The following is a 16454-nucleotide window of genomic DNA, read 5'->3' on the forward strand; positions in this document are numbered from 1 at the left end:
TGGATGGGCTGCGAGGTCCCTTCCATCCCGAACATCCTGGGATTCCGTGGGTCTATGAACGTGAGGAAAGAGGGAACTGGTGCAACGCCCCCCCGCCAGGGAAATACGGCCAGAGTGCTGCTTGCCCCCAAAGCCCTGCCTGAAATCACGGTTTTCCCCATGTTTGGGCACGAGGCAAGTTGGTAAAGACAAGAGGAGCTGTCTGAGCCCCGGCCTTTCCCCTGGTCCCAAGAGCAGGGCGAGGAGCGATTCCTGGCTCCGCGCAAAGCAGCGACTAAATCCCCGTGGACGTCCAAGAGCAAGGACTCCACACCAGGCCTGGAACACACTTGGTGCATGTTGGTGCAGCAGCACCACCGGGCTGCTCAGCAGCAGCAGGAAGGTGAAGCCAGGTGTGCAGGGAATGTGGAACAGCTCGGAGCAGTACCTGGAGCGGGCATGGATGTGCCTTGGGTGTGCTGGGAAGGAGGGAAAAGCCCGGCAACAGCTTGAGCAGCATCTTGACTCTCTCCCATCAGGCCCCAGAATGCTTCTGACCCGTGGGATGCAGATCCCAGGCAACTCCAGTACTGCAAAAGAAGTTGGCAGAAGGGACCTGGCCAAGGGTGTGGAGCCTTCAAACGCCCACAGCAGGGACTCAGTCCCTTTTCCAAAGGCTGCAGCCACTTCTCTGGCACAGGGATCTCTCAGCCTGACCATCTGGGGTGACTTGGCACAGCCCGCTTGGTGCTTGAGGGAACATGAGCCCACCTGGTATTTATAGCGCCTATCAGGTGTCCAAAGGGAACATCCTGGTGCCCACAGGGACATCAGCACTCAACTGGCCACAGGGTTATCGGGATCACAGCTGCTGCCAGCGGGATCAGTGCTGGAGGGAGGCCCCTGGATAACACAGGGAGTGTCGTGGAGAGCCAGCAGACCTCTCCCAGAAACCCATCTTGCCATCACATGTGTCCTCTTTGTGCATCAGCCCCTGGAAACGGCCCTGCTCCGGCTTCTCCAGAGCCAAAAATCAAGCTCCCGGCTACATCTGGGGCCCAGGAAACAACAGCGAGGCAATAAACAGATTTTGGGACAAAAGCTGACTCCCAGCTGGGGAATGGGGGGCGTCAAGAAAAAGAAGTCTCCATTACATTCCTTCCCTATTTTTAGCCCCATTTCCTACGGAAGTGAGTTGTCTGCAATCAAGTCCTCTTCTTGCCTGATCCTCTCCAATACCAGCTTTAATACATCGCCTGATTCCAGGCAAATGGGGGAGAAGCCACAGAGAAAACCCTTCTCCTGCGAGCTGTGTGACAACAAACGGGCAAATTTCATGGAAAATCAACCCTTGCACTTTGGAAGGCAGGAGCTGGCTGGGGGAATGCAGAGCAACAATTCCTGCTGCTCCAGGTTCCTGCTGCCCTCGCCTCGGGTGCAGCACCTTGGAACAACAGCCCTGGGAGCTGGGCAGTCACACCTGCCTTAATTCCGAGTGCGTTAACAGCACATGGATTGGCAGGGATGAGGGAACAAAGGGACAAGAAGGATGGAGTTCAAATGGAAGCATGCACTTCCTCTGTCACCTTGGGAAAATCGGCTCCCTTCCCACTGCCTCCATGACCACAATGACCTTCCAATCCAGTACCAGCTGCTCCAGAAAAATACATCCCTGGATTCTTTAGGAAAAGGTCCTGGAGCTGGGGAGTCTGTGTCCCTGATGGCACAGCTGGGAGAAACTCCTGCTCCTCTCGCACAGCTCTCCTCGGCGTGGTGGAAGTCACATGCGTGTTCCCACGGGAGCACTGAGCGCCACGCCCCACATTTGCCAGGGAATATTTGGCTGGATGAGAGTGGAAACAGGACTTTATCAGCGCTGATCGCTGGATAATCCGCCTCCAGCGCTCCGTGGCGGAGCCAGGTGGGAAAGGTGCAGGAGATACTGTGTCCTGGTGAAATATTTGTGGGCAGGCTATTCCATACTTGCCGGTCCTTCAAGACACGGAGCCTGCTCCGGGAACCAAGCCAGAGGCTCCCATGAATCACGGCCCTGCAAACAGAGAATCAGCTGAAATGGAAAGCTGGCCCAAAGCAAAGAGCCAAATCCCCTCAGGCCGTAGCCTCGGATCGCGGGGATTCCGTTCCATGTCCAAACCACTTCCCTGCTGGGTAGTCAGGTGTTTTGAGAGCTGCCCAGAAAGTGAACTTTGGTGCTTTTGAAACAGGGCAATGGTGGTTTTTTACTTAGGAAAGGAAGGTAAGATAACCCCAGTCCCTCTTCTCTCCACGAGATGATCCAAAGGCATGGAATGCCAACAGATCCATGCGGGAGCCAACTCCAGTTCAAAAATGACTGAGGTATCTCAAAGCTTTGTTCCCCAAGGTTTAGCTCCTCTCCCAAGCCTCCATTTGAAGGGCTCAAACCCTTTTCCAGCTCACCCACCACATTTAATTGCCACTCATTAATTACTGCACGGACATTCCCACGTGCAGCTCCATCAGGGAATGCTCTCCAAGGATACAACCAATGCCACACTGCCCTGTCCACAAACATACTTTGGGTTGCTGCAGCAAACCTGGCACACCCAAGGGTCCTCCCTGCCTTCAGCCCCTCACATTCCTTGATCCACTCTGTTCTGTCTGACACCAATCCAGCTGGGAAAACTCTGCATCCACCACATCCAGGGCAAGGCACAGGGACACAGATCCCAGCTGCTTCTCCATGTGCTATAAATAGGGAGAGGGAACACAGATGAAAGGCCCCGTGTCCAGGCGTGCCGGCCACAGCCGGACTCCTCCGGGTGGGATTTGCATCAACATGAACCCACTGGGAACACGTTCCCTTTCTTTTTTTAATAAAAGGCCGGGTTTTGGGTCACAGGAGATAATGAAACCTCTAGTGCGAGAGAAATCCAACCAACAGAGTTTCCTGGTGTCCTGTTCCTGCCTGCGGCTGAAGCGGATTCCGACACGCGGCCGGATCATGCTGAGAAAACAAATCTGGCTCCACGTCAGAGCTCAAAGACTCCTTCCCAAAGCTGTGAGGGATAAAATCACAGGGAAGGGGCAAATTAACAGCATTTCCCTCCCACCCCAGGGCCTGAACAACATGCCCCGAGAGCTTTCTGAGCTGCTTTGCAGCTGGATAAACGGCGGCAGCTCCTGGCCTGGCAGAGCGCGTGATCCAAATGTCCTGACGGAGCTGCTAAATCCCTCTGCTGCCCTGTGGGCTCCAAAGAGAGTGTCCTGCACTTTGTTTTCCTGCAGGAGCTGGCTGTTGGGAAGGAGGACGCTGCCACAGACCCCATCTGCCAGGCTCCGTCAGACTCTGCAAACAGCTCCTCACGGCGGGAAGCTTCCCACTGCGGGAATGGCTGTGCTTGGGAAGCTGATTTTAGAACACAGAGCAGCGTGCTGAGGGAAGGAAGAGAGACCCCATCATGGAAGTAACTTAAACCTCCAGAAACGCTGCAAAAAGGGATCCCGTGGGATGGCCAGGATGGGGCTGCTTTACCTTCAGTCACAAGAAGGATTTTATGTGAAACACAAGTCCAAGCCCCTCAAGGCTGCAACATCCAGAGCATTGGAGGGGCTTGGAACAGCACCAGCCTTTGAAATGCTGGAAACCTCGCTCCAAAGCAGCTCCCAAAAGCAGCTAGAGCTGAGGGGGAGGGAAAAACCTGGAGCCACAAAGGAATTCTGATGCCATGGGCCACTCTTGAAAGGGCAGAGGAAGAGGTCAGGGGGCTGGGCTCAGTGCGTGGCACACAGAAATCAGGGATTCAAACCCCTCCCAGAGAGGGGAGGGCAAGGAGGGGTCTCGGGGGACACACACCTGGGATCCAGGGAGCAGCAGGGCCAGGGATCCGCTCGGTGCTCCTGCCCGAAACAGGGATGCCATGGGGAGCCGGCAGAGCAGCAGCGGCACCTCCCGAGTCACTCCCGACAGCTCTTCCCGAGCAAATCTCGCAGCTGGCAAGAAAACAACGCTTCCTTCTGATGGGAAATGTCAGGGCTGCAGAGCCAGCCGTTCTGCTGCCGTGGAGCCCTGCTGGCATTCTTGGAAAGCACAGCAGGAGCAGCACAGGCAGCGGCTTTGTGGCCAGCGGGCAGGGATCAGCGCTGGAATTCACTCCCAGTTCCCAGCACATGCCCTCTGCTCCGGCTCCGAGCCTCCCTCCCGGGGGGACAGACGCCACAGGGGTGGCCAGAGCCCAGGCCTGCTCCTTGTCCGACCCACGTGGATCTTCAGCTCCGGGCAAAGCATCTCAAATTCCACCCGGAGCTGTTTTGTCCCGGCGGGTAACTTTCCGCCAGGAATCAGTACTTAAGGAGAAAAACCCCCAAACCTGCTTTGTTGAGAAATTGCTGCTCTTAAGCTATTTCAGTGCTATTTAGCACCAGGAAGGGTGACAAGGATCGCCCCCGGACACATGAAGCCACGTGGAGACCTGTGACTTCATCCCAGAGAACTGGGCATTCCTGCTTCCACTTGGAACGACAAAAAGCTTTTGATTTAAACTCCCTTGAAGAAAGCATTAAAACAATCCCTTTTTACCTCAGTCTGAAAAAATAGTTCCAATAAAACCTGCTTGTTTTGCATCATAAACTTTTCAAACCAAGAACTTCCTGATACTGGTTGGATTTTCCCTTCCTGAATTTTTGTCCCCCCTCAAAGTGCCGTGAAACCACCCTAATTTTGTGCAGTATCTCACTTGGATCAAAACTACATTCCCAAGGGCTTTTTGGGGGATCAGACTGACAGAACTTAAGCCCTTTGCTTTTCCTTTGACTCCACAGCAGCCTCTGCCCTCCGTATTTCCGAGCCCTGAATCTCATGTTATTTCCAAGTGTTTCTTCCTATTTGGGAAGGACAGAACATTCCTGCTACATCCCCTTAAGAGCCAAGACATGCTGTTTCTTAGCCCCAGCGCTCAAGCACGGAGGGACTGAGGGTTTCCAGGCCAACTCCTTCGGCTGGCAAACGCCGCTTCCGCTGTGGACCGGGAACAGCCCGCATCCGGAGGCTGTGGTCCCTGTGCCAGCCCACAGCACTCCCTGCCTGCTGCTGGGATCTGCTGCTCCCAGCGTGGAACTGCAGTCACCTGTGGGAGAAGGCGAAGAGGTGGGAGATGATTTTTGGAGATGATTGTAAGAGGCTGGGAACAAGGATTGCGACGATCCAAGCGGTCCCTGCCTCCGTGTTCCGTCGGCTGCTGAAAACCGCGTGTCCAACCTCAGCAGCAGGGAAGGAGCAGCATTCCCAAGGGCTATTTGTGCCAGAGGATCTGAAATAGGAAGGGCTGAGTCCACCCCTGCAGATCCAGCTGTCTCCAGTGGCTGAAGAACCAGCTCGACCCTGGCACACCCGAGTCCTTCTCCAGCTGAAGGTGAGATGCAGCCAGAGCCACCCGAGTGGCACCTGATCTCCCAAAGGAATTGTGACATTGGATAGCCAGGGCAAGTCCCAGATGGAAGAAAACTCCCACTTCCTTCAGGACAGGGTTGCGGCAACCTTTGTCCCAGGAGGAGACACGGTGGGAGTGCAAAGGACACCCAAACGTGGATTTTCCGCCCAGTTTGAAGCAAGGTATTCCCTAGGGAAGTGACAAGGTGAGCAGGGCCTGTTATCCCTTCCCATGGTGGGATTTTAAGAACCCCACAGTACAAGCAACTCCAGGAAACTCCAGTCCTGGTGGATATCCAGCCTGGAAACACCAGCAGGCCTTGGCTGGATCCACATGGCCTCGTTATGTGCTGCTCAGGAAAGGACAGTGCTCAATGTGCAGCCACAAAAGAGGGGAAAGACCAGGATCTAGACATGGAGTACACGCAGCAGGCCAAAATCCAGCTCTAAAACAGGCACAAAATCCCTGCTGAGCCACCAGTGCCTCGTTCTGACAGTGTTACACACACACACAGTTCATTGCTGCTCACCTTCAAGAGGGGAATTTTTCAGCTCCACTTCCCAGTGCTAATCCTTAAGAAGGATTTTCACCCCTTGGCATGATCTGGGAGTAGATTCAGGACCCTGCAGTCTCCTGGTTTCACTGCTCTCTTCAGTGCCACGGGCTGAGGGCCACACTGTACCCCAGGATGTTCCCTGGAGCCACACAACGCCAGGAATTACATGACCGGAATTCCCGAATTCCTAAAGTTCAGGGAGGCATGAAAAGGCCGGACAGCCAGCAAGGGATCCTGGGGGCTTCCAAACCCCTGCCAAAGAAACACCAGCAAAGCTGAAGCAGCAGTTTAAAAAATATTCCATTATTTTAAAAAGAAAGCACATAGAGATTCCCATTTCCCATCACAGCAACAAGTCCAGGACTTCCCAGTGCCGAGGCCGTTTTATTTCCACAATTCCCTGGAGCAGCAGTGATTCCCAGGCACAGCCCCCCCAGTCAGGACAAGCAGGGGTAGATTTCGATGGTGTTGATCCGGAGGACGGTCTGGGGGTTGGCAATGACTGAAAAAGAAGGAAAAGGGGGGAAAAAGAAGGATCAGGTACCAGCATAAACCTGGTGCCAACCTCATGCCAGGGCGCCTGGAGGGCGGTGCTGGCAGACAGCTGCATTCCATGGGGATGCCAAGGACAGCAGGTCCCAGAGTGGCACTGGGGCAGCCTGGTCAAGGCTTTTCCATCCATCCCATCCATATGAAAACAGCCAGGATTCTTCCCTCTGGCAGAGAAGGAAGAGTCACTTGGCAACCAAAACCCACACAGGACCCTGCTGGGGCCTGCGGGCAGCTGTGAGGACACATCCAGCGTTTAAGGCTTTGGGAAGAGGATGGGATTGCTCTCCTGCCCAGGAAGTTTAGGGAACACTGAGGGAATATTAAATCCCAGTGCTCTGTGGGCATGCCTGGGAGAGGGGCTGGGCCCTGAGGGGCTCTGGGGACACAGAGAACGAGCCCCTTCCTCGGGTCCTTGTGCTGGGATACCTCCCCTCCCACGTCCAGCAGGGAAGGAAACACGTCCTTTCCCTCTTACTTTTCTTCCTCTGGAAGTTGTGCCTCCTCCAGAAGCGCATGTTGACTTTGGGCCACGACTCGGTCTTCTCAATCACCGTGGCCTCCACACGGACCAGGTCCTTCCTTAAAAATGAGTGTTAGAGGCATCAGGTTTTAGTTACTGACGTCCTGCTCCCGGGGAGCGGGTTTCTGGGAGAAGAGACGCGTGGATAACACATCTAGCCTGGCAGAGCCAGATCCCGGGAACTGCAGATCCTCCGTGGGAGGAGGGCCACCTGCCCAGGCACGGCCAAAAGCCTCCAGGTGCTGTGCCTGGATCGGGAGAAGCCACAGGTCCCAACTTCCCTGTCACGTGAGGGATGAGATCATCCCACCTGAGCAGGCAGGAGAGACAGGGACCTGCGGGAACCTGGAGGATTGCGGCAAGAGGAATTCCCCTGGCACCTCCAGGCGGATCTCATGGGCCCTGCTTGGGTTTAGGCACGGGATGAGCCCATCCCCGCTCCTGGTCACCACAGAAATCCTTCCTCCTCCTCCTCCTCCTCCTCTACGGCATCACAGACAGCTGGAAGAAAACCTCACCTTGCTGGAAACACTATAACTTTCCCAATAATTTTTAAATTAATTGTTCTAATGAACCCTAAGCAATTTTCCACCGCAGCCAGCGTTTAGCAAGGCTTGCCACAAGCTGCTGCTGCGAGAACACAATTTTTGGGAAAATGACAATTTGGGAAAATTTTTGGAAAAAACGAAGTTTTGCTGAAACAACTGTGATCAACCTTGATATGCTTCAAGGGTCTCAGAAGGTGAGAACCCCCAGGCAGGATCCAGACTGGAGCTTTGGACAGGGGGGTTTTAGTCAGCAGCCACAGGGAAGGAGGAGGAGCTGCTCTTCCATGCACAGCACTGCAGAATTCCATTAAAAGCTCGTTAAGTTTGCCACAGGAAGACATTTAAAGACCATTTTGCTGACAAACGGCTCTGTCTGCACTTGAGGGGGGCAGAGGGGGAAGCCCATCCAGCTGAAATTGTTCCAGCAAGGTCACTGGGAGGCCAAAGGCTTCAGACAGCCACCATCTCTTAAAATCCACCCTGGGGGTGTGATTAAATCAGAGACTGGATCCTGGAGGAAACTGATTTATCTGCAGTTAGTGACCAGCCCAGAAGAAAAGAGCCAGAGAACAATGTAGATTTTAAGAGGCCACTGGGTGACCCCGACATCCCAGCTCCAGGGTTTGCTCCAGATCCAGCACCACTGAACCACACACACGCCCTGCCACCCTGAGGGAGAAACCAGGGAGCAAACTGCACTCAGGCCGTGGTTTACCACTAACTTGGGACTAAACTTCCTGGATTCAAGGCTCTGGTGAGTTCTCTGAGGGACACAGCTCTAGGAACTGCTGGCAGGAGGCTGAAGCACAACAGAAACCAACTCGCTGGAGAAGAGCTCGTGGGCAGGACAAGTTCTCAGCAAAACAGAGCCCAAGGAAAAAAATAAAAATCTCTATCAAACGTTTTAGGTATGACTGGAATGTCCATAAAAATAAGAAGGGGGTCACACATTTCCCAGAGCCCGACACAGCTGGGCCTGCTGCCTTCAGCAGCAAAATGTTCCATGGATTGGATTTTTGCAGGAGGCGGGAAAAACTCTGGCTGGAATCTCACTCTGGATCTGAGCTGGACTGAAAGGTGCTGTCAAGAGGCAGAGAAAAAGATCCAGGCAAGCTACAAGCCCACAGGATCATAATTCTTGGAGGTCATAACTCCAGCTGCCCCACAGGAGTGAATCCTGGCCCGGCTGTCTGGGACAAGGCCTTTGGCATTTCCACTGCAAAAAGGAGCAGGCAGCAGGAGAAACAGCGAGGTTTCCTAGAGGGAAAATTCCCATCAGCTCTATTTTGTCCAGAAATAAGCCAAACTTTCCCTCCACTCATGCCTAAGACGGGCTCCAGCCCTTGTGCCAGCCGGGGCAGGCAGCGACTTGGACAAACACGGAGCCCGAAGGATTCCAGAGCAGGAGCCAGCCAGCAGCTCCCAGAATAGCCTCTGCCATGCAGATGTGGTGTTTCAGGGTTTAAAGGAGCGTCATCCTGGGAGGTATCAGAGGAACAAACCCTGTCCAGCTGTCCCAAACAGGACACGCTGGGGAGCCGGCAGGAAGCGGCTCCGGTGAAGTGTCTCGGGCTGTGAGCGCTCACCGGGTGTTTATTTATCCAACAACAGAGAGACAGAACTGCCTCTGCTCTCATCCAGCCTCTTCTCCCCTCCCCAAAATGCCTGTGGGCTAGGGGACTGTGTGAGAGAACCGCAGTGCACGCTGCTGGTGACGCCCTTTTCCCATCCCACTTCCCCTTTCCCCCATCCCGTACCAGAGAGCTGGGATTTCGGTGGTTCCCCTGCAGCTCAGGGGGTGATGGCACCTCCCCCCAGCCTTCACTCTTCGTGGCCAGCCTCTTCCTCCTCCCACTGACTCCCTTCAGCCAAAGGCCCTGGAGTCCAGGCCAGATGTGCAGCCTGGTCTGCCTCACGCAGCTGCCAACACTTCCCACACCCTCCAGGCGCCTACAGGAGCCAACAGCTGGTTTGCTTCCTGTCCTGGAGCTCCTGGGCATCCCCGAGCCAAATCCAGCACAAAGAGCTGCAAAGAACCACCCCAGGACCCCTGGATCAGAGCTGGGGGAAGGAAGGTGCTCCTCACCTGCTTGACGTGGCACATCCCACAACGAAAAGCCCCTTTCTAGTCCTAGAAATGAGATTCCCCTTCCTAAAACCTTCCCCAAGGGCACTGTCTGGCAGTAACTCATAGAATCCCCATGATCTGCTAACCCAGATCCTCTTCCAGTCCTGTTACAAGGAGTGGCAGCTCCCAAAATCCTGTCCCACACAGGGACCTGAGGCAGGTGCCACTGGTGCAACTCAAGGCACGTTAAAACTGTACAAATAACTCCTAAATACCACCTGCAGTAACACCTGGGCCCTCTGGGAAGGCAAAGCCTGAGGAACCAGAGGTTCTGTACAGCAAGTCCTACAGCACTGGGATGGAGGCAGTGCCAAGGGATAAACTTCTCCCAAGTTCTGTGACTGCTGGATTACGTGATTGAGAGCAAGGGAAAAATTAGGAGCCCTAAAATTAAGGCTAAGGGCTAAAAACTCAACTCGAGGGATTAAGGAAAAGGATTTCTGGCTTATTTCAAGATGACTGCCACCAAAATTAGGGTAAGAAGGTAAAGATGCTGAAGGGCAACATGTCCTGCTGGTCTGTGCAAGGAGGAAAAGATCCAACTGAGGTGAATATCCAAGAGCTACCTCAGAACTGGGACCTGCTGCTCTCCTGGCACTGGGGAGGGGGAGAGTCACCAGAGGCTGATGAGCTGTTTCATTGGTGATTCTTTCAAAAGCCACAGGGCTGGGATCACAGTTAGTGCTGATAAATCCCAGTTTCAGGGACTGCAGAGCCCTGAAACCACAATTAAGCACAAAAATGCCACATAATTTCTTTATGAAGCATCTTACCCCAGCAGCGGCCTTCCAATGAGCGTGAAGTCGTCAGCACCAACCAGCAGAACCTGGGGGAAATAAATCAGGCACAAATCACTGCTCATTGTCCTGGCAGAAATGCAAACTAGACCTTTCAAATTCTACAGCCATAAAGGAGTCAAACTGCTTAAAGCCAGGCCTCCCCACATTTCAAACCTGACACTAACTGCAGGGGTGGTGGGGAAAGCTGCAAACAGGCTGGAGACAGAGCCATTACTCTTCCAGAGAGCTCATCCCACTGAAACAGACTGCAGAAGTATCTTTCTCCATGATCAGAACACACTGAACGTCTCTGTCCTGGCTCACCAGCAGGCATAAAAAAATATGGAAAGCAATCAGGGAAGAAGAACAACCTGCCTCGTGTGGGATCTGGACAAATGGCAGCTCCTAAACTGTTGGATTTTTACAGCAGTTGCTGCAAATCCCAGTGGAGAAACAATTCCCTCATTCTCCTCAGTAAGGCCTCGAGATGGGAAAGAAAGAAATGAACATGAGGGGGTTCACCAGCCCTTGCTGGTTTGGGGCATTTCAGCTGCATCTAAAGGAACAGGCAGGATAAGAGAGGATACAGTGGGAAGAGGCTGCATTTCACTAAATCATCGAGGTTGGAAGAGACCTTCAAGGTCACGGAGTCCAACCATCAACCCAGCACCACCATAATCTTCCCTAAACCATGTCCCCAGGTGCCACATCCGGAGCCACTTCTCCCAGGCTGCCTCACAAATCCTCTGGCCCCACTTAAAAACCACACAGAAATTATCCTGAGAAGTCCTGGCTTTCGTTTTAGACAGAAAAAAAAAAAAAATCCCTAAAGGGTTCTGGTGCTCAGGCAAATTTTCACCTTCACTGCCACCCAGACCTTTGCATTCCGAGCTGGCTACACCACAGAAATCCCTCCTTTCTGCTGGACACAGGGATGTGGGACACAGCTGAGGACATGCCTAAAAAGCTGCTTCGAAACTGGGCTTCAGAGCAAAGGCTGAGCACAAAAACTCCTCAGCTCTCCTGAATTACTTGCTTAGCTCCAACAGCCCACACGAAGGTGAAGCCAACAGAATCCCACTCCATAATATTTCCTTTCAGTCTGGATTAATGAGCCTCTGCAAGTCCCTGCTGGTTGTCCAAGGCTGAGGATAAAGATATTAATTGGATCTTGGCAACTCTCCCCTCCGTTCCCCATCCCTCTGCCTCCACCCAGCCCAGCACGATAAGGATCTTACAGAGCCCTGAGGAGTTTATAATCCCTCTGGGAGCCCTGCAAGGAATTAAGGGGTTGGACTCGATGATCTTAGAGGTCTTTTGCAGCCTAAATGGTTCTGTGATCCGGGGTGTTGGAGTCTCAAGGCAAACACAGGCTTTCGCTGCCGGCTCTGGAAACAACAACTGTCATTTTCTTTTTTTGGACGGAGTTAGGACAACAAAAATCTGTCTCCCCACGGAGTCTGGCAAGACTCACTCCAGCCCTGTTGAACAGAAATTGCAATAATATCTGAAACTGGAACAGAACTAAGGGAATTGGAACTAAGCAAAGGGCTGGAATGAGGGCGGGAGACCCCCCAGGAGCGCTTTGGGACGTGGTGTTAAAACCGGTGATGGGTTTTGCCTCCAGGAACGTTTGTAGGGAATCTGCTCTGGCTTTTTCACCTTCTCCATGCGGATTCGGTCTCCACACTCAGCCTCCAGGACGTTGTCCATCATGATCAGGTCTTCACTGGTGATTTTCCACTGCTTGCTGGCGAAGTGGACGACGGCGAAGAGCCGCCCGTATTGCCCCGCGGAGATCAGCCCGTTCACCTTCCGCACCACTTCTGCTGGCAAACAGAGAGGCAGGGATCAGGGCAGCACGGCCAGAGAGCTGGGAAGGGCTGGGAAAACCCACCCAGCCACCCGGCTCTCCCCCCAGCACTCTTATCTCCTGGGAGTCTTTAAGCAAGGATCAACAGCAGTGTTGCTCCCCAGACGTGTGAGCCTCCCTTTTTAAAAATTCACGAGTTATTTGTATTTTAGGTGCTGGCAAAGCCACGTGTAAGTAAACATCTTGTATACACTGTGCAGTTCTCTACACTGCTGACTCTCAGCCCGTTCCTCAGGCAACCCAAAGTGTACTGTACTTGGGTATAAAGCATTCCAGCAAAGAGCTCTTGTCCATGCATCCCGCCTTTGGAGGAAATTCCCTCCAGTTCCAAGTCATATGCAGACAGCCCAGAACTCTGAGTAGTGCCTAAGGCACACAGGAACGTCAGGAAGAGCTTGGGAAAAGGCTTCCAGCACATGACAAAGCCCAGCCTGAGAATGTGTACCTGCAGCAAGGACAAGAGACACCTGTCCCTTGCTCCCTCCCAGAAAAACCTCTTCCCCCGTGCATGGAGGAACAGGATCCTGAAGCCAGGTCCTGCATGTGGACGAACTCCATTTCCTGTGATCAGCCTCCTGGGCAGTGAATCCAAACCCAGCTTTTACAGGAACACCAAAAGGTGTTGCTCCTTGACACCATCCCACTGCCAAGCAGCAGCTTCCCACCCTCCCTGCTGTCCAGAAAAACACATTGTCCTCATTGTCCTAAAAAGTGGCCAAATCCTTTTTTCTTTTTTTTTTTCCTGGAATGCAAACAGAACATCCCTTTGGGACAGACAGGAATCCAGCAGCCAGGCAAACCCAACCCAATCCTTACAGGAACACTCGGAAAAGGTCCAAGTTCCAAGCCAGAGGATACAAACTTAAAGCTAGAGGTAGGAACACAAATTACTTGTAGGGCAGGAGCTGCAGCAGTTCCCACCAGGATAAAGTTGTTGATAACTCTTCCAACACCTCCAGTGCCAGGAAACATCAAGTGATTGCTGGCTTGGATCTCAGCACCATGCAGAGAGACCCATCCCAAAATATCCGGGGCTGTTTCCACAGCCAGCAGGAGACAGGAGGCAGAACTGCAATGCTCCCGCTGCTGTTCCCTGCGGATGAGCACAGCCAGGAGATAACGTTCAGCAGCAGCAGCAGGAGGGAATCCATCAGGGATGGCACCAAGCCCTGAGGATGGGACCCCACTCCCCGCAGGGCTCGCACGGAGCAGTTTGTGGTTCGCTGCTGGGTTATTTCACACGCAGGGACAGGCACCCATCTGTCACTTGAGCAATCCCAGGAGCACGGAGCAGATAAAAAGCAGGATCAAAACAGCCCGGGAGGAGACGTGGAGCAGGAGGCTCTCTCCAAAGCACATCCCTCCATTAGGGACACTCTCCAGCCACGTGATGGGGGAGATCTGCAGGGAGGTGAGCTCAGCTCTCCTTGCCAACCTTGTCCCCAGCCCAGAGCACTGAGGGCCATGCCCGGTCATTCCTTGGGCACCTCCAGGGGTGGGGACTCCAAACCTCCCTGGGCAGCCCCTGCCAAGGCCTGGCCACCCTTTCCATGAGGAAATTCCTCCTGATGTCCAACCTGAACCTGCCCTGGCACAGCTTGAGGCCGTTCCCTCTCACCCAGCAGTCCTGACAAGCTGAGGGGACACGACCACCACCGTTGTGTCACGCTGTGTCCTGCCTCTGCAGGTCTGTCCTGTGCCCACCATCCAACTGCTCCTGCTGGCTGGAGGTTCTGTTTTATGCACCGAAATACACCAGCTCTCCATGTGCCCACCATCCAACTGCTCCTGCTGGCTTTGATTTAGACAGTGAATGCAAAATAGCTCACTTCTCCTGCCCGAAAGGCTTCTCTCACGCTTTTAGTTTTTTTAGTACCTTGTTTCATGCCACACATCGCATCAGGTAAGGTTCCTCTGGCAGCACAACAAGCTGCTGCAAACTAAGGAAAAATCGCATTGTACCCAAATCTCCCAAACCAGCAGCTGGAGCACAATTCCAGCGACACTGAAACACGTGAGAAACGAAAAAAAAAACCACCAAAAAACGTGAGGAACACAAACTTCCAGCTGCAGGCATTTATGCTCAGTCAGGCCTTGAGGCAATGCTGGAAGACCAGATTTAAGACTTTTACCTGCATGATACTTGGCTTCTTCCACTGGATCTGGAAGTTTCACTTCAGGCCATGGGGGCGAAGTCAGGGAAGTTTTGGCAGCAAGTCTGTGAAGGACAAGGTAAAACTCACTGCAGCAAACAGATACTGCCAAGAGATGGAAAACAGGGAGAGGAAAAAAGGAAAAAGGAGATGGAACAGAAACGGATATTAACATCCAACCAAAAGTCATCAGATTACAGGTAACAACTAGGCAAGAATCTGCAATAGCACAAAAAACCAATCTTATATATAAAGAGGAGGAATATTTGCCTAGGAAGGCTCCATGAGATGGCCACAAAAGTTGTGGTTCCTGAAATCTGAAAACTTAGTAGATTTTGTAAATAGCATCCCAGAGCAAAAAGCAAACACCATCCCCCTCAGGGGTGGGCAGTTCAGGTTGTCCTGCGTGCAGAAATCCCCACTTTGCCTAAGCACCACAGGATGCACAAACGGCATAAAATATTCAGGAATAAACATGAGATGGGAGTGGGAAAAAAGCCAAATTGACTCAAGATCCTTTGCAATGATTGATTTACTCGGTAACCCCCAGCCAAACGTCCCAGAGGGCTTTAATTTAACAGGACCTCCAAGTACCTGTGAGGACCTGACCACAGGCCCCGAGGCCTCACGGGGTTTAGTGAGGATTTTGGGTGCTGTGTCACCCAGGCAGAGATCCAAGGATCTCTGACCCTAGAGGATGAGCAGGAAGAGGGAAGAGCACATCCTGCCGTTCCCTGCGGCAGGAATTCTCTGCTCCTGCAGTGTCCCCTCCTGGTCACAGCCAGAAGCAGCTCAGTCCTGCAGGAGATCCCGGCACGGGGAATGGAATAAAAGCACAACAGGCAGCTCCCAAAGTGCTGGAAAAAGCGAAGCCTAAAGGTCCCGTTGGAAGAGTTATCACAGAATTCCAGAAAGGTCTGGCTTGGAATGGATGCTAAAGCTCATCCAGTCCCAGCCCAAGGCAGAAACACCTTCCACCGCACCAGCTTGCTCCAAGTCCTGTTCAACCAGGCCTTGGACACTTCCAGGCGTGGGACAAAAAAAACCCCAAAAATACAAAATGAAGGGAAGCACCCTTCTGGGAAAGGTGACTGAAGGTAGGCAGAGTCCAAAACATCGGGAAGCGACAGAGTGAGCAAGCCTCCTTCCCGAAGGAAAGCCAGCTGCCCTGCCCACCCCGCTGAAGCAGGCCGGCATTCCAGGGGGAAAAGGCAAAGTGACATTACCCTGGCTGTGGGGACGAGCTCTGGGAACTCCGGTGCCGGACCGCAGCCGACAGCAGGGAGGCTGAAAGGGAGAGAGGAGGGAATGAAACACAGGCAGCAGCTGCTGGGCTTTTGCAGAATTCCAGAATCATTTAGGCTGGAAAAGCCCTCCCAGACCATGGAGTCCAAGCTGTGCCCGGTCCCCACCTTGTCCCCAGCCCAGAGCACCGAGTGCCACGTCCGGGCATTCCTTGGACAGCTGCAGGGACGGGGACTCCAAACCTCCCTGGGGCAGCCCCTTCCCAGCCCGGGAATGAGGAGATTGATGAAGCCCCTACTCCCTCCCCTCCCCTGGATTTTGCTGAAGGGTTTATGCCACGGCGGGAAGAACTGTGTAAAGCTGATTCTGCTTTTCGTGAACATGGCCCGGCTTTCGGGCTGCTCCGAATCCCTTCCACTTCCACCCAGGGAAGCGCTCCAGGGCTCATCCAGCAGGTGCACGGCAGAGATACAGCGGGGCCAGGAGGCAGCAGCGGAGACCCTGACCTACTGCCCGCCTCCTTCCCTCCATCCCAGCAGCTGGCAGAGCTCCCTCCTTCCCTCCCAGCAGCAGGGGAAGGGACTGTTCCCGTTCCCGGTGCCGTTCCCGGTGCCGTTCCCGGTGCCCGCTCACCTCCCGCCCGCCGCGCTCGCGCCGCCGCCATCGCGGTGACCTCGCGCCGGACGCGGAACCGCGGGGGCGGGGCCGGGGCT

At 53.7% G+C, this 16454-nt stretch overlaps 2 protein-coding genes across 3 annotated transcripts; both read right to left on the reverse strand.

Moving 5' to 3' along the window:
- Positions 1-795: 795 nt before the first annotated feature.
- Positions 796-4150, reverse strand: LOC116445362. 2 transcript variants are annotated; one of them, XM_032111936.1, is made up of 4 exons: positions 3815-4150; positions 2556-2706; positions 1566-2029; positions 796-882 (listed from the first exon to the last, which is right to left on the reverse strand). In XM_032111936.1, exons 1-4 carry the CDS (start codon positions 4128-4130, stop codon positions 863-865), a joined length of 951 nt encoding a protein of 316 aa, XP_031967827.1. In that variant the 5' UTR covers positions 4131-4150; the 3' UTR covers positions 796-862. The 2 variants fall into 2 exon arrangements, with proteins under 2 accessions (XP_031967827.1, XP_031967826.1); XM_032111935.1 differs by lacking the exon at positions 796-882 and having other exon boundaries at positions 1206-2029.
- A 2075-nt stretch (positions 4151-6225) lies between these two features.
- On the reverse strand, positions 6226-16442 carry MRPL21 (mitochondrial ribosomal protein L21). The gene is made up of 7 exons (XM_032112004.1): positions 16375-16442; positions 15723-15783; positions 14476-14561; positions 12133-12296; positions 10465-10517; positions 6971-7074; positions 6226-6445 (listed from the first exon to the last, which is right to left on the reverse strand). The coding sequence occupies exons 1-7, from the start codon at positions 16403-16405 to the stop codon at positions 6381-6383; spliced, it is 564 nt and encodes a 187-aa protein (XP_031967895.1). The 5' UTR covers positions 16406-16442; the 3' UTR covers positions 6226-6380.
- Between the last annotated feature and the right edge of the window lie 12 nt (positions 16443-16454).

Source organism: Corvus moneduloides, chromosome 6, assembly GCF_009650955.1.
Source record: "Corvus moneduloides isolate bCorMon1 chromosome 6, bCorMon1.pri, whole genome shotgun sequence".
NCBI lineage: Eukaryota > Metazoa > Chordata > Aves > Passeriformes > Corvidae > Corvus > Corvus moneduloides.